This window comes from Miniopterus schreibersii (genome assembly GCF_964146895.1).
Source record: "Miniopterus schreibersii genome assembly, chromosome: X".
Taxonomy (NCBI): Eukaryota; Metazoa; Chordata; class Mammalia; order Chiroptera; family Miniopteridae; genus Miniopterus; species Miniopterus schreibersii.
In genome coordinates this window covers 14,034,278-14,048,457 of record NC_138104.1, presented here as the reverse complement: position 1 = coordinate 14,048,457, position 14,180 = coordinate 14,034,278, and the positions used below count along the sequence as shown (strand labels likewise).

At 41.6% G+C, this 14,180-nt stretch overlaps 1 protein-coding gene across 5 annotated transcripts in view; it reads left to right on the top strand.

The window, feature by feature from the left end:
* Nucleotides 1-881: 881 nt before the first annotated feature.
* STAG2 (STAG2 cohesin complex component) overlaps nucleotides 882-14,180 on the top strand; it is a gene marked incomplete at its 5' end in the record, with an annotated part of 116,844 nt that continues 103,545 nt past the window's right edge. For 2 of the 5 annotated variants that reach the window (XM_081125566.1, XM_081125571.1), the window contains one exon: nucleotides 882-1,096. Coding sequence is in view for 1 of the 5 variants with exons in the window: in XM_081125570.1 (XP_080981696.1) it covers nucleotides 1,764-2,084 (321 nt within the window). Of the gene's footprint in view, nucleotides 1,097-1,154; nucleotides 1,173-1,763; nucleotides 2,085-2,263; nucleotides 2,335-14,180 lie in introns of those variants that run through there. The other 3 variants (XM_081125569.1, XM_081125570.1, XM_081125567.1) reach the window with 3 other exon arrangements.

Here is a 14,180-nt window from a genome sequence, read left to right as displayed (position 1 = left end):
GGGAAGAGTGAGTTGTAAAGAAAAAAAAAAATCCCCCCCCCCCCCCCGCCCCGTGTTAGGTCTTCCTGGTAGAGAATGAGCTCGCTTTCTTCTCACACCCGAAACAAAAAGCACACAAAACAAAAACTCAAAACCAAACCCCCCTAAATCGCTTAGGATCAGGTGCCAGAGTTGGGCAAGTTGAGTGCTTCTGGTGGGAAGGAGCAGGGGCCGCGGGGAGGAGAGGGTGCGGGGACCGGGGCCACGGCCCCTCGCCGGGGCGTGTCAGAGGAGGGGACGTCGCAGGCTGATGCCCGCTGAGCTGCTACCTCGGGCAGCGCGGGGGGCAAAGGGGCCCGGGGGCCGAGTCCCGAGCGAGCCCGCTCTTCCCTTTCCCACGGCCCGAGGCTCCGCCGGACGTCCCTACCGCCCCGCCGTCGACCCCTCCCCAGGAAAGAAATCGGAACCGCGGCCCCGGCGGGTCGGCGGCGGAAGCGCTGCCAAGCTCCGAGTAAGCGAGGCGCGGGCACGGCACCTTGTTTACCCCGCTCGGCGGCGCGCCCCTGCGGGCGCCTCGCTGGGAGGCGGCGTCGGAGACGCGGCACCGGGAGGCCGGCGGCCGCGATAGGCTGGCGGCTGGGAGGAGGACGCGAGGTGGGAGGGCTGGGAGCCGGGCGCTGCAGTGCCCGCGCGCGGCCGCTAGATGCCGCCCCCTCCCAACGGGAGCCGGGCGCGGGCTGCCGGCCGACAGATGGCGCCTGCGCGTTCCATTCGCCTCCAAGTCGCCGAAGAGCGAACACCCCAAACAATCCCGAAGCGCCACCAAAAAAAAAAAAAAAAAAAAAAAAAAAAAAAAAAGAGAGAGAAAGAAAAAAAAAAAAAACAGAAAAAAAAAAAAAAAAACCCCGCCGGATCCGACCGCCACTTTCAAAACCCCCCACCGTTCTAGAACCGCGGGAGCTTCCGTCCCCGAGTAGAATTCGAGGGTGTAAAGAAGAGGAAGGGAAAAATCTCTTGTACCAGCCCAGGGGTGAAGGAGCCCCCGGCCTGAGAAAGAAGGAAGGAGTGGGGGAGGCGAACAGTCTCGTTGCTGCCTCTGTGTACGCTGAGGGGGGAGGTAAGTTATAAAATGGCGGAGGCGAAGCTTCTAGAAGTTTGGAGGGGCACCCGGAGGGCGCGGGGCCCACCGTGAGGTGTGTATGGTTGCGATAGGGCGCGGGAGAGGAGTTGGGAGGGAAAGCGATTGGGCGCCCCGCTGCCATTTAACGTCCCCTCTTCTTCCTTTGCCCCCAGCGGGGCCGGCCGCGGAGTGGCTGCCAAGTCCAGGCGGGGGGGACTCCGCTTCGTCCCCGCGTAACCCCCAGCCCTCCTTTCTCCCTTGTTCCCCCCAAGTCCCTACCTCCACACTACCGAGGAACTTCCAGCCCCTTCCTGCCTACCTCCTCCTCCTAGAGTGGCTTCCTACCGCAGGACTTCTCTCCCACTACCCTGGCTGAGGATTTTCTCTTCCTCCCCTCGCCCCTCTCTCCCTCGGGGCCTCTACGGAGACCCCCCCAAGGGTGGCCCAAAATGGAGAACGCGGAGCAGCGCAAGATGGAGGCTCCGCTTCTCTGTGTAGCATTCGATTTAGGTGCCTTTTCTCCGGCAGGCTCCTAAGGCCGGGAGAGCCGAAACTGGAGGTGGGGTGGGGTGGGCTGCGAGCCTGGTCGGGGAGCCTAGCCGGGGAGGCCGTGAGTGGGGGGGGGGGGAGCGCGGATCGTGGTGAGGGGAAGGAAGAGAGCAAAATGGTGGTGCTGGGAACCTGGGGGGAGGGGAGGAGAGGAGGCTCAGTTGTGTATATTTGGGCCTCGGACCGAGGGAGGCGAGGGAAAATCTACTCTGATCACACCCCTCCCTCGTGCCCCCTCCCTTCTCCCTTCCCCTCCTTCCTTTCCTCCCTCCCTCCTCTCCCTCCCTCTCTTCCTCCCTTCCTAGAGAGGGAACAACATTCATGTGACGGGCCCCTCGGCTTCTCCCCCGCCCCATCATCTCCAGCGCGTGGTGGGGAAACTGCTGGGGAAAGCGATTGGCATCGATCTCTCCATCCCTTCCGAGGCCCGACTTCGGTCAGTTTTCTTCGGGCAACAATTTTATAAATAGGTTGGGGTCTGGCGGTGTTGGCCCCCTCGTGCAGCCCTTGCCCCGAAGGGGGCCCTGCCTGGCTGGCATGGGAGGAGGGGGGAAGGGCGGGAGTGGAAGGCTGTTTGTTGGGGGGTTTTGGCGCCACTTTTGTTTTAGTTTTAGTGCTGCTTTTCGTTCCCACCCCCACCCGCGCTGTCTTTCTCAAGACACGAACTGAGCTGATCCTTGCCCCAGGTAGGCAGCGTCTGCTTTTTCCCTCCACACTTTTATTCTGGCTAGGGGTTGACTTTCTTTTTCCTTCTTTCCCGTACCCGGTGATCTGGGGACGGCGATTTTAGGGACGAAAAGGGTCGGATGGGCAATGGGAGAGAGAAGGTGTGGGAAACAGCATCAAGTAGTTCCGCAAAAACTTTGAGCCCCGTTCCCATTTTCTTCTGGCCTACATTCGTAAATGTATTGTTGATTTCTGTCCCCCTTTTTTTTTTTGGTCGCGAGAATGTCTTGTTTTGCCTTCAGTGTTGTGTGTGTGTTTTGTTTTTTTTAAATAAGCCGCTGTACTTTCGACATTTAGTTTTCACTCCCCCTTGTTGTATATGTCATTTTATTTTTAATCCCGAACTGTAATGGGCTTTATGGTTTGTGTTTTTTCGTGCTGCAGTGTTCAGCTTTAATTTTTAATATTGCATTAGTTTCATCCGGTTTGTGACTTTCTCCGTGGCCTAGAAATGTTTTATGTTGTTGCCTACCCCCCCCCCTTACTTTCTTTTAGATGTAGTTTTTTAATTGAGGGTCCTGGTGTTTGATTAAATGGTTATTTACAGCTTACATGATATATCTATTAGAAACTTTTGATCTGTAGGATTAGGTTTAAGTAAAGGAAAAGCTTGCCGGTTTGAAATGGTTCCTTAAAATGCGCGGGCCGCCCCCCCTCCCGTGTAGCCCCATCTTCCCCCTCATACGGGGAGTGTAAATTCCATACCCCTCTTCTCCCACGGACCGCCGTATTTCACAGCAGCCACACCCTGTATTTGTCTCTGTGGATTGGACTCATTATCAGCTTAATTTAGTGACTCTTAAACCACCATGATGGGACTTGCTTAAGCACAAGCTTCTTTTCCTGTTTAGTCCTAGTGGTTAGTGTCGAAAGAGGAATAATCGGGGTTTCTTGATGAAACCTGGTGCAGTCCAACCTCTGCCTTTTTTTCTGTTGTCTTTTTTCCTACTCCGGGCTGTTGGCGGTGTCAGCACCGCTGCTGGGGGCGGGGGTGGAGGGGAGAAAGAGTCGGGTTACCGAAGTGCGTCATTCCTGGCTCTAGCTGGGCCTGCTCGGGAGCTGCTGGTGTTTGTTACTGTCCTCGCTGCACTTTCCTGCCAACCTTCTCTCTCTGCGTATTGGTTAGGAGCAAAAGCAGGAGGCGGTCTCCTAATTCTATCTGTAGCCTAGCGCGTTGCATTTAAGGGTATATGTGAACTTATTTTAAAAAAACAAAAAAACCCCGTCTTGGAAAGTGGATACGTTTCTGTTTCATGACATACAATTCAGGTAGTTTAGACTTGCTTCTTTCATATGTTTTCCAATGACCGGTGGCGTTGATTTTGAACATTTTCAACCACTTAGGTTAAAATGCCTGGTTTTCTTTCTACATTGATATCAATCTATAATTAGGGATCAGAAGGGCCAGTTAAGGCATAAGTGTTCAGCGGTTTTTCAAGTGGTTGAATTGTGATTTTATGACACATTACGTTAAATAGTGTCTTTATTTTCGTTTTGAGCCAAGGTGCTCCATAAATGCAAGCTAATTGTACATGTTTAAGTTTCATTTTCATCACATGTTCCTATTTATCCCTTTAGATATAATTTTAAATATGTCCTTTAGATCTTATGGACTTTATTAAAATTCTTAAAGATGGCCATTTCTTTGTTTTTAACTGAATTCTTAAATTTACCACCAAACAAGGAGTTGTGTATTTAACAGCTACCTTGTTAAATTCTTGTCTTCTTGCTGTACCCAATGTACTTACTGAGCACAGTGTCTTCCTCTTAATTCTTTTCTAAAGATAATAATTGTGGGAGGAAGCAGAGGAAGGTAGAGATCAAACAAAAGTGGCCTTGAGTTGATGATTGTAGCTGGATTGGGTGAGTACAGGAGAGCTGGTTGTACTGTTCTCTCTAGCTTTGTGTGTACTTAAATTTCCATAATTAAGCAAATTTGAAGAAAATTTTTCAAGTTGTCTTGCAATTTTGGTGTAATGGCTTAAATTTATATTAAAGTATCAAGTTATTTGCATGGGAAACTTGGCCTTGTGTATAGGTAATTATACAATGCCTAATATACCAACTTTCTAAAAAATATTCAAATTGATCCAGTATAGAATGAGCAACATAAATGCTTATAAATTGGTTGAACTTGAAATGTTTGTAACTTAGTTTGAATGTGCACTACTTTGTTTTTTTAATCCTCTGAAAATAGGAAAATTCCATTAACAAATTTTGTAAGTTTTGTTTTGGTGTCTATTTCATTAAGTTGGAGTTACAGTGAGTCAGTATGAAAGGATTTACTATTAATAGGAGGGGCTTTGGCAGTTGGAATAAGTGACAGTGGAAGGGATTCGGGTGCCCTGGGGAGCATTCCTGGTAGGAAGATCTGAGGTATCGGTTGAATTCAGTTTCAGCATTTGGTGTTTAATGAATGGGTAGAGAAAAGGATTGGAAAAGAAATGTACTTATTAGCCATTCTTTCCCACAATGAAATAACTATAGCATTCTAAGATTGGCATCAGAAATTGGCAGTGGGGGTGGGGTGTGCTCTTTAAAAAAACACAAAACAGCATATGAAAATGTACACATATAAAATGTATTGCACCTCCCTCCTCAAGGATCTGGTACTATAAATAGTTAAAAGTTGATATGTAAAATACTGTGATGTTTTCTATTACAAAAATTCTGACTCTTGCCCATCAACTGTAAAATAAAAGTGCAACGCAGTTAAAACTCTGTCTCCTCAATTAGTGTATTTGTGAATTGCTCCTAAATTCTTTGAAGGTAAGTGCCTTATTTTCTGAAATTTTGTGGCGGTCAGTGTTAGCCCCCCCCCCCATGAGATATATTTTTGAATATATGTCAAAGTTCTAAAGGGAATCCAAAATAATGGATATTTAATTTTGGTAAGGTGTGTTTCCTAATAGTTATGAAAACAATTCCATCATCATCTGGGTACAGACATTTTATAACTTAATATTAGTCTGTATATTTCATATTCCACATTTTAACTTTAGAAGGATGTTAAGAGAAGACAAATTACATATTTTGAATTCTTGTTCATATGCAAATAATCATAAGCAGATGAGGATTGTGACTTCAGATTTATTTTATTGTGGTGAGGCAACAGCTAAACTACTAAACCAATTATGAGTTTGGTGACTTTGAAGTCTATTTAGTTAGGGCTTTTTTTAAAGCCCAAACACTCAAGATTTTAATGAAATTAAATTCTACATTCCTTTTTCATTGTTTTCTTTTTCGACCTTACTGACTTTGCTTTCTCGCCTGAGGACCCATGGATTAAAATTGGTGGGATTGGGTGGCTGACAGGTTTCAGGCTCAGATTATCCTTTGGGAATATAGGGTTAGATGTGAAAATACGCATTGGACAGCTTAGTAATGCTTAATATTCTGCATGTTTAACTGATGCCACCCACAGTCATGTGTGGGAAGGGAGTAAACAGTGAATAGCTCATTCTTTTTGCTTTGGGTTCTTTATAATAGATGGAAGACTTAAGTTTTTGATGCTGCAAGTTAGCTTTTGAGCTTAAATTTTACATAAAATGGACACAGTGATCTGTCATATATCTCATTGGGATAACATTTATATCTGTTTAATGTTGTGACTTTTTTGCGTCTCACGTGTTTTTTTAAAAAGATCCCGTACTTGTGTTCCCGCTTTGAAATCGATATTAGTAGATTGTTCAGGGACTGGAGCACGGTGGTTTACTTGCTGTGCAGCGGAGTATGATAGTATCCGTATTTGGGGTGTTGGGAAGCATAGCAAAGGACAGGGATGAGTCCCAGTTAGCTGTGGGTATCAGTATATGGAAATGTAATTAATCATTGGAGAATAAAGAAAAAACTTTAAAGATACAGGTCACTTTAAAAGTTTTTTACATTTTTCCCTTGTAATCTCCTTTCGATATATATTTAGGACTTTCAATTTGTGGTTCAATGCTGTCCCGGTATAATAATTTTCTGTATCTCTGGATATCTTGAGCTGTGGTTATTGCATGTTCTGTTTGGCAAAGATACGTGAGAAAACAAAATTGTCAGTTTGATTTTTTTTTTTCCCCCGTCTCTTGAATTGCCCGCTTTGCATTTAATTTAACCAAATTTTATATATCATCAGTGTAAGTGGTGTTGCTTGGTGGGCTGAGTCTTAATTTTTGTATATGTGCATTTAAAAAAACTACATCTTTTTAGCAGTTGTAATCTGCCTGAATTGTGTTTTTAACGTTTGCTTGCTATAGTTCCATATTTGATAGTGACCAGAAGTTTTTACATATGGTTAGTCTAGCCAAGAGATTGTTGAATTGTTTTAAACTTCCCTCCCCCAAAGGAAGGGAGGGTGAGTAATGTCAGTGGTCAGTTCGTTTTTATTATTTTAATTGTATAACACATGACTAAAGCTTTATGAGACAAATGAGAGATTTCTATAAACTGTAATGTACAACTCAAAGGTAAAATTCCTTTAAAAATAGTTTAAATTCTGTTGAATGTTGCTACAGGCTGGGAAGTAAGTCCTGCTTTTACACTTTTGCTCGGGTAACCTTTGTTGTAATGGGATTTGACCTATAACTTGTTGAATCCTGAGATACTCCAAGAAAGTCTTAATTTAGTTGCCATTTGAGTTCCTTTTGAACTAATACCTGTGTTATGTGTTTTAATATGTGTTGTTTAATCTCAGCTACCTTGCAGGATAAGGTAGTTATTATCATTTTACAGATGGGGAAATTGAGGCTCTCAGGATAAATGGCTTGTCACATGATAATAATTGACAGCCTGACTTCACACACAAATTAGTTTGGCCTTGAAAACTTTGTGCTTTTTTGTTAAGCTCAGTAGATTCCCTTAACTGGTTTAGGTCTTGGGTTATCTATACCAGAAAGCATGTATCATTTTAATGTACACAATGAAGATTTTTTTTTTTCATGTGTAGTGCAAGATAAATGCAGATTTTTAGACAGGGTTAGATGAGTTGCAGCCTGGTGAAAGGTCTAAATTGTGTTTTATACTAATAGTCAAAATAGTTGAAATAAATCCGAGCTTTGTTTCTGAGTATGCTCATTATACAAAAGTTTGTGGAATAATATGTTGAATTGTGTTTATTTTTGGTCATACTATGGTAGATAGAATAGTTTCACTGTTTTTTTCCTTTGTCATTTATGCTCTATACTGAATGGAGGCTAAGTGTGTCTGAGAATAGTTCCCTAATCATTCAGTTTGTTTATTGAGTGGTTGGATTTGAAATAAAAATTTAGGTGATCTTTTTGTAATTCGCTGCTCTGATTGGTTCTGTAGGGGGATTTTTTTGTTTTGTTACTTAATGGTACTTTAAAAACATTCTCTTTTAAGTGTTAGTATCTTCTCTGTTTATACTTTGTATTCTAGGTCATCTTTTTACTTTATTAAATTTTCTTGTTTTTATCAGGTAATAGATAATATTGGTGCCTTGGATTATTAGATTCATTAGTGATCAGAATCTTGATCTCTCTTTCTTTGCTTTTCCTCTTTTTCCATACTGTGTTTCATAAACTAAAATTTTCCTTATCTGAAGAAATGCTAGATGTTGGATATCTGGCCTAAGATAAATTAGTGGAGATGAAGTAAAACTGAATATATTAGTGCTTTTCATAGCCATGAGTCAGATTTATATATTTTATGTTAATCATTCCCGTAGGCTTCATTCTGTAAGAAATAATTTTTGTAGGTGATGCAGCCTTCTACCCACACTCTGTTCAATATTGAGGCTTTTCATCCATATTTCCCCCTTTGTTCTCCAAGAATACCAAGACTTTGGTATTCTGCAACAGAATTATGCCCCAAGGCATCCCTTGTATGTAATACTTTCTCTGCTGTGCATCTAGAAAGATACCAGTTATGTACCAATCTTGGGAGAATTCAGGAAATTGTCACTCAAATCATTTTCTGATCCTATGGTTAATAGGAGGAACACTGGTTGAGAAAGGCTGCTAGAATATTCAGGGACTTGGTTTGGCACTAACCAGAGTTTTACTTTCCACAGTTAATTTCCACAGTAACCCTAATATGGCCTGTACTAAAACTTATTTATGATAAAATGTGAATGCAGTTGATAGTATTGGCATCTCTGTGGGATAAATTGGTTAGTGTTGATGTCAACCAGTTAGTGCTTAGTTGTTTTAAAGAATTGAATGTAGGAAGGTAAATGCATAATTTTATTTGTAAAAAGTGTTTTAGGAGCTCTGTTCATTACACAAAACTTTTTTACAAGAAGTCTTTGACAGTGACTATAACATTAGCAATAGCTAACAGTAACTGAACTCTTACCATATTTCAGACATGTTAGAAATGTCATAGGCGTATTAGCTTACTCAGTCATAACCTTATGAGGTAAGATGACCAGCCATGCGATTTATTCAAACCAGGATACTTTTGAGAGTGAAAGGGGGCACTAGCCGTATGGCATGATAGGATAATAGTATAAACTGGGACTGTCTCGAGAGAAACTAGGATGTATGATGACCCTAATTAATACCCACTTTTTCAGAATAGGAAACCAAAGTATAGGGAGGCCATGTAACTTGCCCAATTAGTAAGTGGCAGGAAGGGATTTGAAGCCCCTACAGAGGTTTCTTTGGGTTTGTGATTTAACTTTCTGTAAATTGCCATATTCTGAGAGTTTGTTTACTTTTACTGTTTTGGAGGAGTTTTTATAGGTATGGGGTCGATAGTAAAAGACAAGATATAGTGTTTTTTTAAAAGCCGGTAGAATTTCCAGTTGGCTTTTTTCAAGTGACTGTTAAGACTTCAGTAATTATATGTCTTAATGCTAAAAGCAACTTCTCTGAGGTCCGCCTAAATAAAAGAGAAAATTCCAGGATAATTACTTTTACTGTTTACATCTGTGTTTCTTTTCCTTACCTATTATTCAGACCCTTTTACCATTTTTTAAAGAAAGAAATATGAATTGTGTGATATTTCACAAGGGTTCTTACGTGGAAAATTTATTCTGAGAAGAAAGCTGAAAGAAATAATTTTGTGACTAGGGAGATGTGGTCTTAGAAAAGAAAGAAAAAGTTCTAGTTTAGAGACTTATCTGAAGTTAAACTGATTTGATAACATAATTTGAGAGTTAAGTCTTACAGAGATTGGTGTGTCATTTCATAAAATTAATAGTGCTCTTTTATTTTGGGTGACTTTTGTAGTTGCTTTGTGTTCCTGGCCTATTTATGTTTGTGGTACCTCCCACCCCGCAGAAATGATTACTGTAGGCCAACTCAAACATTTGGAGAAATGATTTCAGTATAATCACAGATTTACTGTATTGTAAACTAAGATTTTTAAAAATTTTTATTAATCCTCACCTAAGGATATTTTTCCATTGATTTTATTTTTTATTATTATTTTTTAAACATATCTTTATTGATTTCAGAGAGAGGAAAGGAGAGGGAAAGAAACATCAGTGATGAGAGAGCCATTGATGGGCTGCCTCCTGCAAGCCCCCAACCGAGGATCGAGCCTGCAGCCTGGGCATGTGGCCCGACTGGGAATCGAACCCTGATCGCCTGAATCCTAGGTCGATGATGCTCAACCATGGAGCCAAGCCCGGCAGAGACAGACATCATGTGAGAGAGACACATTGATTGGTTGCTTCCCGCAGGAGCCCCTACCAGAGCCTGGGATCAGGCCTGCAACCCAGGCACTTTTTCTTGACCAGGAATTGAACCCTTTGGTGCTGGCTGTTGCTCTAACTAATGAGCCACACCAGCCAGGGCTTAAACTAAGAATCCCCCCCCCTTTTTTTCTTTCAGTGGGGGTGAGTGGTGTAGAGGTTTGATCTTAAGAGGACTTTGACTTTTGTTTTCATACTTGGGTATTTTAATATTTCATTGAGGAATTTGTGATTTTCTCCCCTAGCTAGTTTACTTTTGGAGGTTTTGTTGGTGTCACTATTTTACAAACAACTGAGAGGTCATTAAGTAGGTCTATTCAATTTTTTAAAAGTCTTATTTAGTTCATTAAAGCCGTCATGAAGTTGGAAGGGGCGTAGAGAACCGCATTTCTGACCAGATGAAGGAATTTGAGTGATTGGTAGGCAAAGTTTATATCTTGTGGATTTGATTTATTATATGAAATTAATGCAGTTGGTTTATTAAAAAGCTGTAGCTGGCCCTGCCCTGCCCTAGTGGCTCAGTTGGAGCATCATCCTGTTCACCAAAAGGTTCAATTCCTGGTCAGGGCACATACCTAGGTTGTGGGTTTGATCCCTGGTCAGTACTGGAGGCTACTCATTGATGTCTCTCACATCTCTCTCTCTCCCTCTCTCTCCCTCTCTCTCCCTCTCTCTCTCTCCCTCTCTCTCCCTCTCTCTCCCTCTCTCTCCCTCTCTCTCCCTCCCTCTCCCTCTCCCTCTCCCTCTCCCTCTCCCTCTCCCTCTCCCTCTCCCTCTCCCTCTCCCTCTCCCTCTCCCTCTCCCTCTCCCTCTCCCTCTCCCTCTCCCTCTCCCTCTCCCTCTCCCTCTCCCTCTCCCTCTCCCTCTCCCTCTCCCTCTCCCTCTCCCTCTCCCTCTCCCTCTCCCTCTCCCTCCCTCTCCCTCTCTCCCCCCTTTCTCCCTCTCTCTCTCCCCCCCTATCCCTCGTGTCCTTCAGTGAGAGTTAAAAAAAATTTAAAAATAATTCTTTTTTAAAACATTATGTACTGGGATCACTATACATTAAAGAATATTAGGCTAAAATCATTAGTCAATACAATTTGATAGTGTCCTTAATTTGAGATTAGTGACAAGTATTTAACAATAAGGACCTCTCTGGAAAGCTTTAGGGGAAAAAATAACAATTGAGAACTGTTTATATAGCCTTGGCATGCTTCAGTCTTTGGTGGTGGTTAATAAACTAAGTTAAAAGGACCCATCATCATCCCCTATAACCAGTTACTGTATCCAAAGGTTCAAACCTTCTAAATGATATTCTGGTTCTGTGTAAAAGAGGCAATCAGCAATCACTCGGTTATGGGACTTTTGTGTCTTTTTTAATTTATTTATCTTTATTGATGAAAGTATTCTAGATATCCCCCTTTTTCTCCCACATTGATCCCTTCCACCCAGACCCACCCCCCCCAGACCTTCTCCACACTATTTTTTTAAAAATGTCTTTATTGATTTCAGAGAGAGGAAGGGAGAGGGGGAGAGAGAGAGAGAAAGAAACAGTGATGAGTCATTGATCAGCGGCCTCCTGCATGCCCGCTGCTGGGGATGGAGCCCGCAACCCCGGGCCCTGGGATGTCCTCTGACCTGGAATCGAACCGCAATCTCCTGGATCCTAGGTCGATGCTCAACCGCTGAGCCACGCCGGCCGGGCCTCCACACTGTTGTCTGTGTCCATGGGTTATGCATATATGCATGAAAGTTCTTTGATTAATCTCTACCCCCTTCACGTTCTAAATACTTGCTTTTAAATAGGAATTTAAATTTATATATACTTTACTTTTGGATTCTTTGTTGGAGTGTTAGTTTGAAATGTCTTTGTAGCCCTATATGATGCTCATTAAATTCATTATATAAGATTTGTATGATGATTTAGGTTTGGTATATTTGAAGTATTTCCATTTCAGAATTGGGATGTATAATATCTTTTCTTGGATTTCTAACCTTTTCCTCTTTTCAAAAGCAAAGAGAAGTTTTCTGTACTCACCAGTATATCTACTGCCTTATACTTAATTTGCAAATTTTATGGTGACGAAAATGTTATTACAAAGAACACGTTTAATATCCTCTTACTAAAAAAGGCCTTTTTGTGGTTTAAAGAAGTAGTTTTAAAGATAGGAACATGAACCTTAGAGAATTTCCCTTCTACACTAAAGAAGTAGAGAAAATGTAGGAAATATTAGCAAAGCCATAATATTTTCCCTTTGGGATATGTCCCTCCCTGTTTCCATCTTTCAGTTGAGACCAAAAGCCATTCCTCAGATTTTATCCCTGGCAGGAGAATTGAGGAAGTGGTGGTAGTCATGGCTGGCAGGGAAGCAGAAGCATGAAGGTATGTTTTTGAAAAGCAAAATTGTCAATGACAAATGGATTTTTCCAGCACTGAGTATATGTACTTTTTTGAGTTCTGATTAAATATCAATGCATAATGTGCTACTATTCATTGAGGACTATTCAGTAGTTTCATTCATATTTGGGTGTTCTAGATATATTTGAAAAACTTCAGAAGGATTATCTGGACAATACAGGATTATATTAGAAAAGATCTTTTAGTAGGGAATTAGTTCCTAAACCTTTGGAGTAGACTGACACAGCTATCCAGGTTTCTGAAGAAAAATAGCAAACCTAACTTGAGAGTAATTATTTGTGTGTATGTGTATATAAATATGTAGTGTTTAAATGTATGATATTGGTGAATATCCAATTTATCTCATAATCAAATTGTTAACTTTTTCAGAGTAGGGATTACATTTTTATCTGATTTTGTTTGAATCCTTGTCTTACTGTGTAGTACATATTATAAAGATTATCAGATAATTTTTTTTCCAGATAATTGAATTGAAACCTTAGGTTTTCTAGAAATGTAACTCTGCATTATAATCACATGATTAATATTCATATTAAAGAACTGTATGTTGGAAGAGTAAATTAGTCAATTTATTTCCTTTAGTTGGCTTTGCATTAATGATAAACTTTAAGTTTGTATCTACAGGATATTATGTAGTAGTTGTACTAGGCTCCCTAACATTTAATTTTTATTTTTTTTTACAACCATGTGAGGTAGCTGATGGTATTCTCATTTACTGAGGTTCAGAATTGGTTAAGTGACTTGCCCAAGATAACTCAGCTAGTAAGTGGCAGAGCTTTCTTTTTAATCCAATTCTAGCATACTTCTTTACATGGGGATGCACTGCCTCCCAGTGGGATGATTTATAGATTTCGTAGTGATAACTTGAAAAAAAAAGTTTTTGTTCGTTTTACAGAGAGGGAAAGTGAGAGGGGGAGAGAGAGAGAGAAACACATCGATTGGCTGCCTCACGCACATACCCCAATGGGGGATGGAACTCTTAACCTGGGCATGTGCCCTGACTGGGAATTGAACCAGCAACCTTTTGGTACATAGGCTAATGCTCATCCAACTGAGCCATGCTGGCCAGGGCCATAGTGATAACTTTTTTTGGGGTAGAGAATTAGAGACAAGAATCCTCAAGTGATGAGACATACTGAGGAGGAAGTTAAACTCAAAGCAGTCAGAAAATTTTTGAAGGGTAGGAGAAATGTTTATTTTCTACCAAGAGCTGATAGAGGCTAAATTATTCTCAGTCTGAAGTTACATGTGATATGTTTCATATTTTGTAATAAACACCAGATAACAAGTAGAAGAGGGTTGGATGGAGGGAAGATGATAAAGTTTGTGATATTGTACTTGTTTTAATCCTCAGTAAAGTGACACTTGAATTAATTTTAAGGAATTAAACTTGTTATAAATTAGGAAACAAATGTTAGCTAAAGCATTGTTGGCATATGTCTCACAAGCAGTGTTCTTACTAAAGGGCAATAATACTTATAGGAACAATCTGTTCAGGTAAATTGGCCTAAATAAATGTAGGCAACATTATGATGCCACTTTACATTATTCTGTTCTCTTTTAATTTTCTTTATTTTATTTATTGACTTTAGACAGAGAAAGCGAGGGAGGGAATGGGGGGGGGGAGAGTGTTGTTCCACTTATTTGTACATTCATGGGTTGATCCTTGTATGTGCCCTGACCAGGGATTGAACCCGAAACCTCGACATGTGGGGATGATGCTCTAACCACCTGAGCTACTTGGCCAGGGCCTGTTTTCATCT